General features: G+C 35.7%; 1 protein-coding gene across 1 annotated transcript in view; it reads left to right on the top strand.

Annotated features, from left to right (window-relative positions):
* LOC126850298 (tachykinin-like peptides receptor 99D) overlaps positions 1-20654 on the top strand; it is a 79036-nt gene that overhangs the window by 50069 nt on the left and 8313 nt on the right. The window contains exons 3-4 of the mRNA XM_050593150.1: positions 12197-12415; positions 15689-15839. Coding sequence (XP_050449107.1) covers positions 12197-12415; positions 15689-15839 — 370 coding nt within the window. The remainder of the gene's footprint in view (positions 1-12196; positions 12416-15688; positions 15840-20654) is intronic.

Raw genomic sequence — 20654 nt, 5'->3', positions numbered from 1 at the left:
TAATTGCTGGTGCGCAAAGTAAAGAATCACTCGTCGTCGTCGTTTGAAATATTTTCGTTTCAAACACTTCAACAACTTGAGAGAAATGTCTTTTTGAAAAAAAAAGAGATTGGCTGATATCACAAACTTCTGCCAATAAGAGGGAACGGAGAAACACTTAAAAAGGATAATTTCAAAAGAAATCGCAAATTATTTTGCAGAATATTTGATCTTATACAACCGCGACAAGTATGTAATAAATGAGAATTGATTTTTGCTTATTAATGTATACCTTCTACCATATAAAAGCAATTCTTATCGACTGACATATCGCATTAGCGATTGAAATATTAAATGCGAATATTTATCATTATATTTTTTCTTTTTGCTTATATTCAGATCTGGCATCCTAATTGACCTACAATAGGGATGAATTAAAATATGCAATCAAATATCCAACATTGCATGTAGCATAAATAATTTGTTATTATTCTTACGCAAGAATCGTTTATCTATAAAATATTATTTTTCATTTTATTTCATTATATAATATTTTTCACAAAAATATTAACATTATTTTATATAACAGAATACATAATTTCCCGCCCATACACAGCAAGGATGAATGCCGAGTCGACAGCTAATTTTCCAGGTTATTTTCACTTCAAATATCATTGGAATCTATCATGCAGTCTCAAAAAGTCACGCGAGTGAAAATGTTGCAAACATTTTCTGCTTGATATTCACCCTAAGAGAACATTATTGTCGAAAAAAAAAGGTTAAAGTTTTTCTCCTGAGATATTTTTATTCAAGAAAAATTTTCTCTTACTTGTAGGTTTTCATCGCTGCATAGAGTTCTCTCTCTCTTTCTCTCTCTCTCTCTCTCTCTCTCTCTCTCTTTTTCTGTCTCTCTATCTATCTCTTGTATATGCGCAAGAAAATATCTTAAAAATGTGTGGACGTTGAATTTTCTACAAATAAAAATAGTTCACGCTTATAGCGCTTCCACTCGACAAGAATATATTTAAATTATTATATATTACATTAACAAAAGTAATCATATTAATGCGATTTTTCACCGAACCGATTCAATATTTCAATTAGTAAGAAACGTATTGCAACAAAATCTCGTCTATTCATTTTTATAAAATATTATCTTTAAAATTGATATATTAAAAGAAACCAGAAGACACACTGGGATTTCTTTAGCGACTTGTTAACGATATTACAAAATTAGATCGACTCCCTATCAAAGATTGTTATTACGATCCAATTATTAGGTAACAAGATTCAGTTTAGAGTGCAGCGTCGAGTATAACGGTACGATGAGTTCGCATTTTTAAAGAAATACGATATCGGATGTGTCGTAAATTTCGCACACGGAGAATTGTTTTACTCGATGATGTTTCGCAATTTATATGGCAACTGTAATGCGAAACTGTGAAAAAAATTCGCTTGCGTCTGAAGAACATGCATTTCTAAATATTGACGTCATTATGACATCCCCGCGTATGTTTGGCATCCATTATTCCATACGGAAATGCACACAGTGCGACGTCGTTGATAGCGAAGGGAGAAGGGGATGCGGTGCAGTTACCTCCTTGCGCGGTATGTCACGTACATGCTTCCGATACCGATTCAAACGAGAGCCGCGCGTTGAAACAATGCCGCGCATTGGAGAGAGCACTCGTCGCCGCAAACGAAATTCCGCAAAGGGCGTGTCGCATGTGCACGAAATAAGAGAAGAGAAATGCACACACTACAAACTCTCCAAAAAATATTCCTCTTCCGTCTTTAACAACAACGTTTGTCCGAGGCAACGGCAGAAATAAGCTGGCATCTTATGTCCCGACTTGTGGATACGTTAGAAATTCGATTTAATGAGAAAAAGTAAAAAAAAAAAAATAATTGTACCAATCAGTAAGATTGGTTTTTATTTCCGAGAAATGAGAGAAAGAGAATCTGAAAAAAAAAAAATCTGAAATATCGCTTGAGGATACATTAAGAGTCGATAAAAAATAACTCAATTAGAGGCCAAAATGAAGGCTGATGCCCGTCGCCAATGTGATCAATAAAAGTACTTAATAATAATGTATTGGTCTATGCTAGATAGAGAATATAAATTCACGTCGACGAGAAGAAGATTCTCCGATGAAGCGATGTAATTTCGATCTCGAATGTGTGTCTGTTGCACTTGTCGTCTTTAATATTCTATCAATTATATGTGACATACATTTTCTAGTAAAAGCCATAAATTATTGCCATTAAGCTTAAAATTCTACCAATTATCTCTCTTTATTGTTCCTATCAATTAATTGTCCGTCCAGTGAGCTGTTAATTGCACATTATCATTTAAAAGTGATCTTAGTCAATAAAAACTCTGATAAATGTACAGCTTAGGGGAAGGAAACGAAGGGAATAGATACTTGAAAAAGTTCATTCTTCATTTAGAGCGAAATAATCGATAAAGACGATAAAGAATTTGACGTGCTTAACGATGTTTTCCGCACGCCGACATTTTTGATAATTAGATAGAGACATTCTATGTCGGTCCTCGATATTGATCAACGTTTAAAGATATGAAGAATTTACGGACGGAGATTACAAGTAATTGATAATTCATCTTGAGCGATTTTCGATCGTAAACAGCTGTTACTTACGCGGAAGGTGATCACGAAAAACGCACTTCTGACAGAAGCTTGGCCAGAGATCATGAAAGCGATAGAAACAGACTGAACATCGTTCGTTTACGATACAATAACCGAGGATTTGACTTTTTCACTTCAAATCACATTTGAGAAATCGGACACGAAAACATAGAATTGATAACGATTTCACGCCGAAAACAGAAACGATGTTCAAATTCTGCGATCGTTATCGAACAACGTAGATCGAGAGTTCTTCAACGACAGATACAACTTCGACTTCTCCTTTCTCAAAATGACGACGACTACCCGCAATTTAATTTCCTTAAGATGCCGATTATCCCATGAAAATTGTCAATCGATGATCGGCGGTTCGAGTTGTTTTAAGCGAAGGCGAAGATTTGCGGGTGTCTCGCCCAAGAAGAGAACGAGGATTTGACTGAATCGCGTGGAAAGCTAACAAGAGCATCTTGATCTTTAACAATTGCTATGATGATAACGGCGAAGAAGCGGTGATTACTAACGACCATCCGACACCCTTGACTAACAAAGTGAAGGAATTTCCTAGAAAGAAACGTCCCTTGAGGAAAGTACTCTTGATTAGAAAAATTAATCAGAATGACGGAGTGGAATGGCGAAAACATTTTTTACTGCAAATAGTCATCAGTAGTGTTTTTGCGCCATCGATTTTCTACCGAAAAGAGAAAGAGAGAGAGAGAGAGAGAGAAGGAGAGCAAAGAATAAAATATATCTACATCTCCCTGATTTATTCCGATCGTGTTTGTCCTACCGGAAACATCATCCTGATAGATACTACAAACGATATCTAACTGCCGGATCTGGCGAACTCTCCTCAAGTTGCAGGCTATTAAAACTTCACGATTCGCGTATCCGCGTATTGATATCGAACGATTACGTCTCGCATATCGAGATGCTCGAGAAGCTTATCTGTTGTTGTGTCTCACGCTTGTCAATTTTACTCGTATTACCGGAAATCATAGGATTGACAATGAGATACACACATGCAGTTAGCCGAGCGATCTGGTCATCAGTTTGCATGAGAATGCAAACCGGCACTTCAGTTGCCGTTTGTTTACGGTGAGAAGATGGTTTGTCCGCGGGCGTTGTTTCACAGGAGAATACCGACTAGTTTGAGCAAATTGAATCCCATCTCTCTCGACACGCTACGCACCACATCCGTTAATTCGTGAGTAAATATTGACGGAGATTGCTTTTTCTTTTGCAAGAGCAATTCTTTTTCTTCGTTCTTTTCGGATTAGACTGCGAAATCCCGCTTGGATATTCGCCGCGTTTGTCGCGGAAGTCGCAGAATTCGTTCGGAAATTCCGCGCTAAATAACGAAAATTCGAAGGGATTCAAGTGAAAAAGACGAGAATTAATTCCATCGTCGCGGATCGTTGAGAGGGCATACAAAATAGAATTAGTTGAAATCAATAATAAATTATTTTAAAACCAACGGAACCGAAAAGAAAAAAAAATGCTGAATTTTTTAACAAAATATGAAATTTCCTGCCAGAAAAATTGCGAGTCCGGGTAACAAAGCGACGCAAGCACTTTCGGGGAAAACTTGAACGAGAATAAAAAGACGCGATGTAAAGTCTGCCTCGTCGAACGTGAAAAGTACCGATCAGAGCAGCGTCGAATCTGAATATAAACGGATCGTTCGGGCAACAACATACAAGTAATATAACAACGTAAACGGTAGTTTCGACGACAATATCGATTCGATCACGCGCGTAAACATGGAAAATTCAATCGCTTAGCCGTCTACGACGAAAAACGCGGAATTGTTAGACGATAAAGTTGAACGTGACATTGCTCATCTTCCTGAGATCCCGGCGAGAGGATCAAATCGCGGCAAGTTATAACATGAATATCGCCTTAAATTCCAACATTAATGCCGATCGTAGCTGGAATATCGGCGTTTTCGCGAAACTAGTATCTGGAAATTCAATCAAACGGTCAGGAGTCGGAATGAACCGCTCTTAAGCCGTCAGTAACTTCGTCTCGCGGCGGCGAACTCGCATTCCGGCCTGCCAGAGATAACGATCAATTATCAAAATATGACGAGGCGGAAATCGACATGGGCGGACGGAGGTTGAATTTATATAAAATCGAACATGCCAATGTGAATATGTCAATACCTTGAATCGCAAACAATAGTGTAGCCGCGCAACTATCCATCAGTATCCAACCTGTCTGGAACAAAATCCGGAAACAAAACCTGCGGACAGATCTCCGCTTATTAAAGGGGATGTGATACAGCACGGCGCAACAATGGTCTCCGATTTCGATCGAAACGCAATGCAAACATTCGTTTTGTCAATCAAAACGTCATCGATACGTTTGAACAAGATAAATTTCATCAAAATTCGCAAACAACTAACAAATACGAAGAGAAACGTTAACAATGCGGACTCACGCTACAATAATCCTGGTTGACTATAACAATCCTTTCCAAAAGTCACGAGAAACCGGAATGTGCGCCGAGGATTGATTCTCGCGGAATCCGCAAACGACGAAGGGGAATAGCAATTCCGTCCATTCCGAGGCGAAAAATCAGATTAAACACGCGGAAACCCGTTTACGCATCGGCGATACTTGGACAGATGCTCCAAGTGTAAGCGACCGAACCTGTTGAGTCGCAACCTGTTGCGGAGGTTAAATAATGCGAAATAATTTGTTCCGTTTGTTTGAAACTTATTCCGTCGCTCGTTCATTCGTGAGAAAGAAAAAACGTGCCAAGACGTGCGATCGGAGAAGCAGCTTCTTAAATTTTTCACTTGCTCCATGCAGCATTAACGTCATTCGATGGGCGCAAATAATATGAATAAGTGGCGAGGCAAGCAACAATACGAATTTCAATCTAAATACCAATGATGTTATCACCAACGATTAAAGGACCGATTAAAATTCCAATGCCAGTAATGTCCTCGTTCATTGCGATTCTCGACGAAGAATTGAAGACGAAAATGGAATGCGAATCTTAAAGACAATACTGACTCGTTGATTGGGAACGCCGACAGCGAATAGGAAGATGCAAATTTACTCGCATCCATTGAGTCCGTGTTCGAAACTTAAATGCCGAAAATGTCGCTCGACCGAGAGTCGATCTTAAAATTAGAATAAACATCATAAGTTAGTACTATCGTCATGTCGAAATGATGATAAATGAGGAAGACCAAACCTAAATTTCTTTAGGAGATTTGAGCGCGTATTTCCATGCATGGTGACAATATCTTTGGTTGGACAGACATCTTCTGTAAGAACGCCGCAATCCTATCGTTCTATGCACATTCGTTACCACAAATAATAATTGAAATCGCGAAAGTCCAATTTAAACTCGAATTACAAAGCAAATTGCGATGAATCGACCAAAGCTTCGAATGGAAACGTTCGCATAGGGAAACAGCCATTGATTGCGTCGGCTTGGAGCCAAGGTAACGTTGGTCAGGTAGAGTCAAATGTCTAACGCAAACTACAATTACAATGTCAACGTCGATGCGTGATCGATTCGTGTCATCGATCAACATTTTCCTTCTCTCCGCGAATAATAATAATCCAACAAGTCGCTTAAACCATGAACTTCCCGAAATGTGCAGCTACAACTTCCACAGGAATTACAACGCCAATCATGATCAAAATGGAAAGGGCAAGAAAGGCTGACGCAAATTGTATAACACAACAACGACAAGGATAAGAACGTCTAGATGAGAATGCGGGAACGATAAGAAGCTCCGATAAGAACAGATAACCGCAGAGGATCCGACAATCTAGCCCGTTCTCCCAACGAGTTATTCCGCATCGGTCAATCATGCAAGTTTGGCCAGGATTAACGTTCATCGAAACCGATTATACGGTTAACGAGGGATTCACGTCGGACGAGTTACAGCCTGATAAAATATGCATTGCATCCGCGAGGCGGTCGAGCGGTTATCCGGCCGCTGTAAAATGTAATTTGTTGCGAAAAAGAAACATACCGCCGACGAGAATAACAAGATTAGCAAGAAGCGCGAATCTAATGAAGCTAAATCCAGTTCTATACGTAATGCAAGTTTGTAAGTTTAATTACAACCTTGTTTAAGCTGTACGATAATATTCACGCACACATGATAATAATGTAGTTCAATAAAAAAGAATATATGAAAGAATAATCAGTTCTGATAAGTTTTTCGAGAAATTTGCTTAAAGTTGGAAAATTAGACTACTTTAATGTATTTTAATATATAATATATATACAATGTATGACGTTATGGAAAAATTTGAAAGCCAGAACTGTATTCAAAAGTCAAAAATATTACAGAAATAATACATAAGTTACTATCTTTTTCTTATGTTTAAAAAAAGTTATTTTCTATTGAATTAATAAAAAAATAATACAGAAATTACAGAAATAATACAGAATTAATATGTGAAAAAGAAGAGATTTATTTCGAGAAAATTATCTCTTAGAATACAATTATAACATTAAATATCATATTATATTGTTATTTTAGCATCAAGTGTTCGTGTTTTGAACATAAATAACAGTATCAACACCTATGCGTTCATGTAATTCTACATACGCTTTGAAAAAGCATGGATAATCCAGTTGAAAATTCATATACCGCGCTCGCTCATTCAGTTTATTTGCATTTAAAATTATATTTAGGAAAGCATCCTCACGTTCTCGCGCTGAAAGAACTTTCTTTGAAGCGCATATCGCAAAGTAAAAAAAGATGCAAACAATATAATGTTTTCTGGAATAACGCGGAAGTCTAAAAATTCCCATAAATTCGCGCAATATGCAAAAATTGAATATTGCATTAATTTTGTAATCATTTATATTGCTCGTATAATATAATTTTCACATATCCTCAAAATTTATTCTAAGAGATCGGAGGTTAATATTTTTCGCAATTTATTATCGTGATGATGCAAGAAATGTTTAGAAGGTTTAGAAGGGTCAAGATCCTGAGTAGTCAAAAATGAGATTTTTGGGTCCCGTAAAATATGCTAGTGCAACTCGGACCATTTCCTTCTCCCGAAAGGACTATATCACTGACAGCAAATGAACCTTCTGAGAGTTTTCGTAAAATCCACTTTCCTATAAATGCCTCATCATTCGTATCCAGAAAATATGCAGCATATGACAGGCTATCTCTTTCCAGAAGAACATTTATCTTCCACGACGCTATTCAATAAAACGTTATAAGCCGAACCTTGTTAAAATTCAAGACGAAACTTCGAAAAATGTCCAAAAGAGACGTCTAAGGGGGCGTCTGAAAAATAAGACGGCTTTTGGATCTTTGTATCGCATGGGAACTTGAGCAGGTGCGCGAATTAACTACATGCTCGACATATGATAGATGGCAAGATTGTCAAGATAATTTTCTTCGTTTGCAATTTTACGGACCGCTTATTTGAGGCCTAACCAAACGATAAGAAAAGAATAATTTTTCCATCGAAAGTGTAGTAAGCGCATAAATCGAGCGCGAGTGATCAGGCAGACCTTTCTCTATTACTATCATTTGCTATATAGCCTGGATCAGCCTGGATACGGTCGACTTCGCAAATGGTATAAAGCCACTCAACTTGGAAGACGAATATGAAACAAAATCTAACTTAGAAATGGAAGCTCATCGAAGTCATTTACATAACTTTTACTTGACCTATTCTCCAACATCAGCTGTCTACTTTTGCGAAATCCCGACCAGTTTCAATGTTATGTACATCCGTTACAAGTTAATTTCTACAGTCTACAGGATAATTGAGAGATCAATTTTCTGATAGAAAACTTTTTCCAAGTGTTTGTTTCCGTGGTAAATTTTTAGACAGGCATTCTAGTTTAACAGTTCAGAAAATCTATATTTATTATGTATTGTGATAATAGAATGTTCTTGAAAACTCTGAAATAATTTATCAATGATTAAAACGCACCTGCAAACAATATGTATCAGAAAATGTTTCAATATCATTTATGCACAGCGCATAATTATGGTTTAGATTTGAATAAAGCATTAAAATTTTTATAACAATAAAGAAAGAGTTCAAAATATAATATCCAAAAATTATTTCCTTTCGAATATACAAATAATAAATTTCTATTAAAAAAAGAAGATTATTATAATTTATTATATACAAATAAGTGTCAATATATATTATATTATGTATAATATTAATTAGCAAAATGTTTTTTGTGAAAGCTGCATGCCTAAAATATCTGCAAGCTTTATTTATGCACATCATATTCTCGATAGATTAAAAAATGGTTCATCTCTCATTTTCTTATAAACACCAACTAAACGCTTTAAATTAATTATAAGTGAATGTATTAGTTGAATTTAAAAAATATTTAATAAATTCAGTTTAATGATATTGTCCAAAAACATAATATTTATGAATCTTTATATCCATATTTATAAGATATGAATTTTTTTAAATATTTATGAATCTTTTAGTTTCGTTATCATTAAAACTTCAATGCTTTATCTGAATTTAAATCGTAATCATACGACGTGTAAAAACTTAAATAATCGAACTGAATGTATTATATAGTTAAAACTGAGTCGTATGAATCATCCAATTCATTTCCAAAATTTAAGTCGCCCAATTCATCTCGCCTAGCGGATCAATTTACATCTTTCGGAAAATTACTCTGCAATAATAACATTTTTCTTTCAAGAATCTGCTTGATACGTTGGGCGTAATGTTATATTCGGCTCTTATGTTAGAACATTGATATTACAACTTGGAATTAAGCCGCAAGCCGATTAAGTGGAAATCCTCGCAGTATAATCAGACAAGGACCGAGCGTGGAAACTTGGAGAATTTGGAATGCGTATGTTACATATAGTGTCTCTCTTAGTGTTCATCTCTGGATTAACATTCGCAAAGCAGCGAGCAAAAAGCACGTTGAGAAACGTCAAGGATATTCGCTTGTGACGGCCGTTACGAGAAAGGTCTCTCTCTCTCTCTCTCTCGCTCTCTCTTTCTCTCTGTCTCTCTCCTTATTTCATCTTTGCGTTGATAACAATATTCTCACGAGTTGCAACTGCCTGCTGCACGTATGCAGCACTACCTATCTCGAATATGACACAATGTAGAACGTTCGTGAAATATCTTCGCATATGCGAGACACATCAGTTTCGCCGAGAGTATTACATTTTTAAAAAATTGATGGAATTAATTGTCTCGGACATTTTCGAGAGATCGAATATTCAATTTACATTGACAAGCAAAAAATCAAATGCATTTTCTGCAAGAATAAAAATTGCCGCGATTGATATCATATTAAATATACGTGGACGGTTCATCAAGGTTGATACAGAATTTTTTATTATAATTCCCAATAAAATACAAATTACAAATCAATTTTGAATCATCTGATATGTTCAGTTTAAATCGATTATATTTTTAGCATAAAAAAAATTTTTATATATCATTTGTTTTTTGTCATTTCTATCTTGAGAAAAGAGAAATATATTTTATTTCAAAGTTTAGATTTTTTTATTTGCCAACGCGTAGAATTTTGTAGAGAATAGCATTGCGCACGAAATCTCGAGGACAGAGGAGGAACAAAAGGAACAAGACATAGCGAGAGAAATGCGATCAGACTGCGGGATAAACTTCGTTCTGAACTTTATCTTTGAGAATAGAATGGCGGAATTGAAACCTTGGATACATAATAAACTAAAATGAAAAAAAAATACTTGCCGTTCTTTTCAAGTAAGATCAAACTCGGATTCGATTTCCTCGAGAAAGAGGCTCAAAATTTCTCATTCGTAAAAAAAAAAAAAATAATCCACGTTTGGCTCTCTAGCGCGACGAGATAGAACGTAACGATTCGTCATTTGACAGGGAAGAGACAAATTTTTGTTATCAGTATTGTCATCTTTACGATTCGTATGCGTCGCAAGTGAACTCGGGAATTATCTCAGTCGTAGACTTATTCGTCTTTGTATATTTTCCGCTGGGAACATGTCGATCCCTAATGAATAGCTCGTTGAAATGGGTCATGGACGGGATGAAAAAAAGTGGTATTCTTTGTTCTTTCAGCCCCGTCGCTCTAAACACAGAACTCTTTTCGGCCGCCGTTGGACTTATTACATCATGCGAGCGCGGCTCATAAATGTATTATTCTCCTTCATTGTGAATCGCATTAGCGCGCACTAGGAATGAGCAGAAATGTCTTGTCGCAATTTAATCCGAGAATCTCGATCCAATTTAATACTCTCTCTCTCTCTCTCTCTCTCTCTCTCTCTCTCTCTCTCTCTCTCTCTCCTATATAAATTTTTAGTAAGAGTCCATCTCTAACGTTTAATATATAACTATTAAACTGTCATTAGAAGGTTTATGCGAAGGCTCGTATAATCATGGAAGTTTTCATCATTATTAGCATCATTATCCATCTATTTTGAGTTCATTAGGTATTTCTGTTTGCTAAAGAAAATTATACCTACATACGCGTAAAAATTCTAAATTATCGTATAATTTCCGTTGATATTGTCTTGTTACTAGTACACATATTGTCCACGTGTTTTTTCCGAGATTTTTCAAGAAAAACCACTTGCACGAATACATTCGCTCTCGGAGGCGTAAAGACGGAATCGCTCGACGGCGTTTGAAGCGAGGACGCTGTAATTTCGCGGGAGACATGATTCTGACATACCACCGGGATTTGATCCTACTACATACATCGTATCTCGCATGAAATAGCCTGACTACTAGATATTAGAAAATGGATTTCGCGACCGCTTTCATCGCCTTATTGCCTGACCTTTCCGATCCACCACACGAACTTCCATTTGTCGAAATTGCAGGAAGACACGCTGCACCTCTATCCTCCTTTTTCTTGTAGTGCTAGTAATCTTCGCTCACAATCAGTAATATGAGATTTACGATTTGATCTGTCTTTCTCTCTCTCTCTCTCTCTTTTTCTCTTTTTCTCTCTCTATTTCTCAAAAAGAAATCAGATGTATATATGTATATATTAATGCGCTTGCCTACGGCAAAGGTTTAAAGCTTTCCGAGGTGCATCACTTGCGTAAACATGATTTCTTCTATCTATGATATTATCATCCCATTCTTCTTTTTGCATCCCGCTTTCGCATCTTTCTCGTTCGAGAACACATTTTTGCAACGCGTCTTGTCTCTGGAAAAGAAAACTTACTGACGCTCCGTCTACTGATCTATTATCTCTCCCGATATAGTCTGCCTCCTTAGCAAGAAAAATTTGTTGCAAAATTCACCTCATCTAAAATTTTCCGATACATCGTGCATAATATCATTTTTTTAACAATTCGGCGTCTAATTTTATGTTTTAGTAAAATAACGTAATTTTGAGTTCCACAACATTATATATATTCTTGATTATGACAAATATATTATTTTTTATGCTCTTGTATATATCTGGAGGAAAAAAATATCTTAAATAAGAAATATAATAAATAATATTAAAAAAAAAAATATTTTAATCAATCTGTGTCAAAATGATTTAATTATATCACACGATCATATGTAACTTTAACTTTCTTTATTGATTACAATTTTTAATGTGAACTTTGTTTTAGGTACATGGCCATTGTAAATCCCTTGAGACCACGTATGGGAAAGAAGGCAACGCTGTGCGTTGCAATCGTTATTTGGATCGTTGGGGCAATACTTTCTTTACCGATGCTACTCTTCTACACCACTTACACCCAAAACTTTATGAACGGTGAGATCCGCGTCATCTGCTATAGCGATTGGCCAAATAGAGACGATAATGGACTTAGTTACGACGAATATTTGTAAGTCGAATATCTTAATAATAGACATATATATAAATAATAGTATATATTTGCATGAATTCTTTAGCATTTTTATATTTTATGAATCATTTAGTTGCTTTTACAAAACTTATTTCTCTATAATCGATGTAGATGTAGAAGTTTTTTCGTACAATACTCATCGGACAACTTGTTTAAAATCATATGTCTCGCAATTATTTATATCATGTATAAAATCATTATTCTACGCATATTACAATTAATTGCGTAATTGCAGCTTACGCATTTTTAAGTATATAAGCTCCAAATGACGCGCGTACCTATAGCATAATGAGTCCTCTATTTTGTTGTGAAGAACAAAATATTGCGAGTCCTCAAAATACTTGTGCTCCATTCGTACGAACAAATCGGCTTTGATCGGGTTGTAATTATAGATCAAGATCTGTTCCACATTTGTGTTCTGTACGATAGTACATGGAGATAGGATCGCGAAAACGTTTCAAGATAACGCGCTCGACCCGAGGCGAGTTTCCTGTTTCCTAATTGAAAGATTCGGACACGTTATAGTTCGGAACCCATTCGTGCTTAGCATGTCATGTTAAAATCACGCACGCGACCTGAGAATTTCTAATTCCCGCTATAGTTGGTGTTTCGAACGGCCCATAATTCCCTAAATAAATTTGCGTCACTTAATCAAAGCTTCTGCGATTCTAGATATCCATCGTTCTAAATCTCGATCCATTCTAAGAATTTCTCCGAGCAATTGCGAGACTCACACGACCACTCAAAGCTCATTCATTTCGTTCTTCGCTCGATTATCTTTAATTGTCCAAAGTGTAACAGCGCCGTCGTTTTATCGTTTGATCGATACAAAAATGTTCGTCCAAATTGACCCCTCGAAACTCAACGAGAGATTGAGACTCTTTTTAAGCTCACCCGAGCACTTCCACTATTTCCGTCAATGAAAGTTTGTCTCTAAGCTGCGCGTCCATTGGCAAAAGATAATCCATAAAATTAAATTTATATTAGAATTTATATATCGAGTATATAATTTCGTCATAAACCACATTTTATAAACTATATATACTTTTATATATACTTATATATATATATATATATATATATATATATATATATATATATTTATAAACAATATATAGATATACTGCCTCTCTTTGCGACTTTATGCTCTAAAAATTCACACGAGACATAAAACTTTATTTTACGTTGTATGCAGATAATCGTAAAAAACTAATCAAAAATTCATAATCGCAACATGATCAAACTTGCGAAAGCATTAATTACACCACTTATGTTTTTCGCTTTTTACAATCATCTCAAATAAATCATCAAAAATTTCTCGCAACAAACAGCGTTATTAAAAAACGAATAATTTTTTTGTTACGCGAAACGCATATCATTATTCAACGAAGCACAATTAATGATTCATTTGTTTCCTTTCTATACAACTTTAAGATGTGATTTACACATTCGATATAATCTACATGTATTATCGTAGGATTGGCTTACTCTCAATATTGCTTTTGATTTTCCGAATACATTTTCTCTTTCTAGATGAAGATTCCCAGTCTAATTCTCGCATTAAGCACAGTGGAAACAGATTTGTATAAATGTCGATATTAACGCGATGAGAAACACGCCATTCATATCAATCGTTTCTTGAATATTCCAGGATCCGTTTGTTCATGATTCAACACGCTTACGATCGCTTTTTTTTTACGCCTTTACAGTTTTTTACGGCTTAATAAAATACGTGTCGGCGTGTTCTAAATCAAGATTACGCGAGAAAGCCGATGAATTCGTGCGTCGGTGATTTTTATTCGAATCAACACTAATGTTCGCAAACGAAAAATCACGTAGGTGCTGGAAATTTTAGTCACTGTCAGTTGGGCTCGTGACACCTCGTAATCTGATTGCGGCGCGGTAATCCATTAATGAACTCATTATCATTTATTAATCATTCTAACGCTGAATACGTTTTAATGTACTTGTTCAGCTAGATGCTCGCGGTTTAACAATTAATAGCTGTCAAAGTCGCTTTTGCATCTTAATTAATGCAATTAATGCATGCGCAGATAGAAGAGGATTAGTTTTGATTAGAAACATCGAGGAAAATGGATAATTTAATGAACGCGCCTCTTATAAATATATTTACTGCTTTTAAAATACTTGCTCGCTTAAAATATTCGAGCCTCTTGAATCTTTAGACTTTACAGCCCGCGATCATCTCGCAAATTGTATCTAGCGAAAAAATATTATTTTTATAGCTTTTCATTTCATCAAATGCCCTCTTTCTCACTATAAATTTCAATAGCAACGCTGCAAATCGATATTTGTGTCTCGTTCGCTAAAGATTAACAGTAATTATACGATTATCGTTAGCCGCGCGACATGTACATGACATTTCGAAAACGCAGCGATCTCAACTTAATCATCATTCGACCAATAGTAACTTGATAATACTATTGATACGCTTCGGTCGATAGTAAACAACAATCTGGTGATATACGCACATCGTTTGTCACTTCATTAAGTCTAATAATATGTACATTCGCCGTAATATCCGTTCCGTCACGCGGTGATCGATAATCGCGGCTGATGAATTATTTTCATCAAAATCGGCGCCTCCGAAAGCGCGCCACGAGAAATGATGTTTTTAAACGAATGTAAAAATACCACGATATTTTTACTCCCTTTGAGCATCGCGTGTCTCTGCTTCTTTTTCACCTCTCTCCATTTAACGTAAATTTATTATGTCGAAAATGCACTACCGCACTCGAAATAAAACACATGAATCAGCGAAATATCGACACGGATAAATTAAACTGGGTGAATCGTAAATTACACCGTTGAATACGATCAATATGTTAAATATCTGATGATACAAATCTGAGATTGAGATTACCTTAATGAAAATTTCATTGCGGCCTATTATTTTTGCAACATTTTTAATTTCCGTTTCAAGACTTCCGCAGTGCAATTAAACGTTAAATTACATTTTCCTGCTAAGGGAAAGCAAAATTAATTGGAAAACACAATCTTTTCTGCTTAAGCTCTTGAAGCTTTCAAAGCATCAAGATACTTTAATTCTTGATGTCGAGTTAAAATAATGCAATCTCAGCTGTTAGAGTCGATGATTAGAAAGAAAAATATATTTCTTAGGACTCTCTGTAAAATAGAAATTTTGATAGTATGAAAATAAAAATTTTGATAGTGTCAAAAAATTAATATTTTCTCTTGCGAGTAATGTATGACTTTTTAATCGATTTTCAGGTACAACGTTATCTTTATGATACTGACGTACTTTTTACCAATCGGATCCATGACATTCACATACGCCAGAGTCGGTCTAGAATTGTGGGGCTCGCAGAGCATCGGCGAAGCCACAGCCAGACAGCTCGAAAACATTCGAAGCAAACGAAGGGTATGTATCGCGTATATAAATAAAAATATCCGCATACAATCAGGTGTTGAAATTGCTTTCATTTCATCAAAAGGAACGTTTGATCGAAAGGCGATTTGCAGTAAAAAAGTTTCCTCTTTTCTGTCCGTTTTATAAATGAAATGTTCTATTAAATATTAAAGAAAAAGTAAATTATTCTCGTTCTTAATATTGATATGAACGAAGAAAAAATAGATATTGATAAATATTATTATTTATTATAGACTCAATAATACTTAAATAATTAAGATTCAGTGTCATATACATATGTCACTTTTTTCCCTTAATATTTTCCGAATACAAAATAAATCACAAGTCATAAATACCTAGTTATTCATATAACGCGAACCTTATTGTAATCCAAATGTAATTCGTATGATTATTACAGCAACGTCATATCGTTGTTTATCTTTATAATAATATTACAACACACGTTGAGGGAAAAATACCATTATTGGGCTATGCGCAGTGAGCGAGGTGATATGATAGCGATCATATGACGCATTTCGCTCACAGTCGTTCCGCTCCGTCATCGTCAATGGATATTTCATCGAAATCTCCGATCTTTTATTTCCTTCGAACGTATCGATGATCGTCAAGTTACGTTTGCCTAATGTTAGTTTTCGGGAAATGAACATCCGCAATCGTCTACAATTCTAAAAATTGCGACCCATCAATAATTGATAAATAACATACAAATCGATCGCCAATTGCGCGCCATGCCACACATAATCGCGTAATAAACATCAGATCCGGAAGCGCATGTAGGGCAGCATTAAGATTCACACGAAACGATAATATCCCGTAATTTGATGATATTGGCTTTATGCGATCCTCGTAAACTTGGCTTATCGGTGCTGTTTCACTAGCTGTGAAGGATAAGAGGAAGGAAGGGAGGATTCCGTGATTTCTTCCCCTATGAATAACATTAGCGATTCTCCAATAATATGCGTTACGCGTAAGAATTTCGAAATTTGTCCTTGTCTTTTCTTATCTCTTAACGACTTTATGATAATTTTTACTATTTATATGATGGATGAACGAATATAAACGGCTCTTTTGGCAAAGCCATCTAGCTAAAAAACAAATACTTATCTACTTACAATGCAAGTAGAAAAATTATGCAAAAGACACACAGCATGTCCGAATTTACAAATCTCATTTCATAAACAATAATTAATAGAATTTATATATTTAATTTCCCCAAACATTTATCAGCTGAAAAAGATTAGTTATACGAAGCTTAATATGAGCGGTTATATTTCATATTTTGCTGCATACGAGATGAAATAGCAAATGTCATAACGACTTAAGACCTCTCTTTCTAATTGGGTACAATCTGCAATAATGTCCGCGCTTAACTTGCGGGTCGAAGATCACACGCGAGAAGCGACTGTGTGCAATTGCTAAAACACCATAGAGACACGGGGTTTGAATCTGAAGCCGTAACTTGTAATTAGACTGCCCGACTTGCATCTCTGCCGGTCACATCGCGGGTCTTTACTTCCGACGCTTTGACTTTAACTCCTGACTACTCTCGGTCAATAAAGTTCGCAGGAGGAAGTTTCATCTGTTCACCGCAGGCAATAATACGACGTAAATGCGCTTAGCTAATTCTGGTCACGGGAACAAAAAGAGATAGAAAAGAGAGAATAATGCTAGTCCCCTCAAGGGACGCGATTCTTTTGTCTTCGAGAGAAATATTCATGCTTCGATTCAACTCGTCCGCGCGATATAAGCGACGAATATCGATCGTCTCGACATATGTCCATTGTGTGATCTGTGTTTCGCAATCACGATGGAAAATAAATTACGGAAATATACATTTCTTACCTTTGCCTTTATTACACGGAGCTGCAATATTGCGCGAGCGAGAAAATAAATGAAACGTAATTATCGAATATAAAAGTGACCATTGTGTAATGGACGTATAATGAATTCGCGACAGGGAGCGCAAATACAACAGCTGCACATTTTCTCGAACACATCCAAGAAGTTACACTCGCGTAATTCAATGCTGACACTTCATCATTTCGATAAACGAACACGATGTACATGATTTCTGTAACTAATCTCAGAAATCTCCATGATAAAAATTACTGTAGTTTATTTATAAGAATTTGCCTTAATTTGAAAATCGTCAAATTAATATTATTGACTAGTCACTGAGTTAAAAATTAGTTGACAACGTTTATCGTTCTCACGTTTTTAAAAATTCGCAAAAAATACTTAAAAGAAATCATACGTTAATTTCTGTATATGCAATAAAATCTATTGCAAATCTTATCGATAATTAATCACTGTTGCGACCTTGTTTTCTCTCGATAAGAATATGCGCAAAGCATGATAATGAACGAGCATGATAATGGAAATAAAAAAGGTGCGCAAAACTTGATGAAGTGGAAAAGAATCAGCTATTTTAGCTGTTTTTACGCTTTGGTTTTTAATCATAATTTCTATTTCACGCATACAACTACGTTTTTTCTTTGCTCTTACACGGCGTAGATAATGGTAACCTACAGTTTATATGTCTCTCAATTAAAATATATCTAAAAATAAAATTGTAAAACCCAATGCTCAAAAAATGAATATTAAATGTGGAACCTTATATGTTTTATATATTTTCAAAAACAATTCTGATAAGTACTATGTATAAAACGTTCAAAGGCGGCTGTGCATTTCGAATAATTCATAAATCCATTATTATTCATCTACGTTTGTCGAGGAAAAGACCCTTTACTTTGACTGAGAATTCGTGAAAGAGAAAAGGGAGATTACAGCCGCGCGCGCGCGTGAGTTCAAGGAGAATCTAGTTTAAGCTACCCTCCTTCTCGGCATGTTCAAGCGCGACGGAAGCCCCATTGGATTTCGATTAGACGACAAAAGGCGTCTGCTCTGCCATATTCGGAATCGCTGCTCCATTCCGTCACATATCGTATCGACGCAATGTTCCGATCGCCGACATACAGGCGTGAGGGTTTCACGTCCGTCACAGAGTCGGTCCATGTATTACAAGTGGCACCCCGAGCCCTTATGTAGACCGTACGATATGTGTGAACACAAACGGCCTGTATATCTCCTAGAGTAGAAACCACGGTGTATCACAATAGCCGCGATATAATTACTCTATCGTTTAAGGCACAAGTAATTTTTGTACTTGTCATCTACATATATTTCCATTCTAAAAAAAAAAAAAATTATTAACGCGATCTTTTCGTATCTAATAAAGTAAGTTCTCTCTTGAGATATAATTTGTTTAAAAACGAAAAGTACTTCATTCGACGGAATTCGGTTTAGTCAAATGATATAAGCCGCACTTTTTGTTAAATTTACATACGAATGGAGCAAAGCTATAAAGCTTTTCATTCGTTGCGTATCGTTTATATTTACCTCTCCAGTTCTTAGGTAACTATTGGAAAGGGTGTTTTTAAAAAATTTAAAAGCTCTCAATCGTATGATATTTGAAATGCACAGGGAATATGTGTGGTTTAGAGAAGGTGAGCGCGAAACATAAGCTGAAAGAAGAAAAGTACTTGAGCTCCTCGGAGTGCCGCTCTTAAATTTGAATTGCGAATATGTTTAAAACGTACTTAAGCGCGTTGTACATTTGCAATGTTTCCATTAGCCTTTAAAACGTTATGCATCTTTTGTTTCACATATCTGTACAAAAATGATTTATTTCATGCTTCGCTAAATACGAAAATGATAAGAATATGGATTTGATTCATTTCCTTGAATGTATGGCGATTAGACAATTAAATCTTATGTGTACTTAATCAAATTTTCAATGAGAAAAAAGTAAGCAATTTCCAAAACATTTTTATAAATTTTTCGATATTTCAAATAATAATAATAAGCGTCGACTAAATTTCATTTATAGTCTTCGCCAATTACATTTTTTTTTAACTTTTATGTGTCTCGAAAGAGCATAGACTCTTCAAAGCTCTCGTGTCAGACGTGCATTCACGTCAGAGAAATACAAGAACGGCTTGTTAAGTATAAATGTGCACTATTACAAACCCGTGAGAATAATGGAGAAACTAATAGTGAGGCTAGCCTCTGACATTGTGTGCAGAAGAAAGGATAGATGTCGGTTAATATGACCAGTCATGTCGGGACGTACTACTTCCCTTGACCTTAATTAGACTTACCCGACAGCGACGTGCCAGCATCCGTTCTCCTTCCGGATAAGATATGGCGAATGGATATGGTCCGTGAGCCGAATTGTATAGTGTCGGTCTTCCTTTAATTTTGGCAATCCTGATCAATGAGCTGGAGATCAATTCTTTTCGTTCAACTGCCGGAAGAATCCGCATTAATAGGAATCCGCTAATTTCCCTCGCCGATTCGGATCTTCTGAATTGTGGCTCTTTCTTCTGAAAATAAACGCAATTATATGCGAACGATTAATCATTGTATAATTCCGAACTGACATGCTTTTCTCGATTTTACACAGATTTTACAATATAAAAAATTTTTTAATATTTTACATTATGCAGATAAAATGCAAAATTATATGATCTTTATCTATTTTTTTTTTTTTTTTTTTTTTCATCTACGTACTTATCCATTAGTCACACTTGAAGAAAATGTAAGTAAAATTATTAGAGAAAAAACAAAGAAAAGAGAAAAGATAAATTATACAAGATAGTTTTTAAACGCTATTCAACATTCATTGTTTGCCGCGAACAAAATGCTGGTGCGATTACCGTAGATTTTTCTAGCATGGAAGAAAAATGCAGATTCTTACGACTCTGTAAAGAACGTGGGATAGAAGCTACAAGAATGCTGAGCGCA

Source organism: Cataglyphis hispanica, chromosome 6 (genome assembly GCF_021464435.1).
Source record: "Cataglyphis hispanica isolate Lineage 1 chromosome 6, ULB_Chis1_1.0, whole genome shotgun sequence".
Taxonomy (NCBI): domain Eukaryota; kingdom Metazoa; phylum Arthropoda; class Insecta; order Hymenoptera; family Formicidae; genus Cataglyphis; species Cataglyphis hispanica.
Note: the sequence above shows the minus strand (reverse complement) of the source record. Positions and strands in the feature narration are given on the sequence as shown.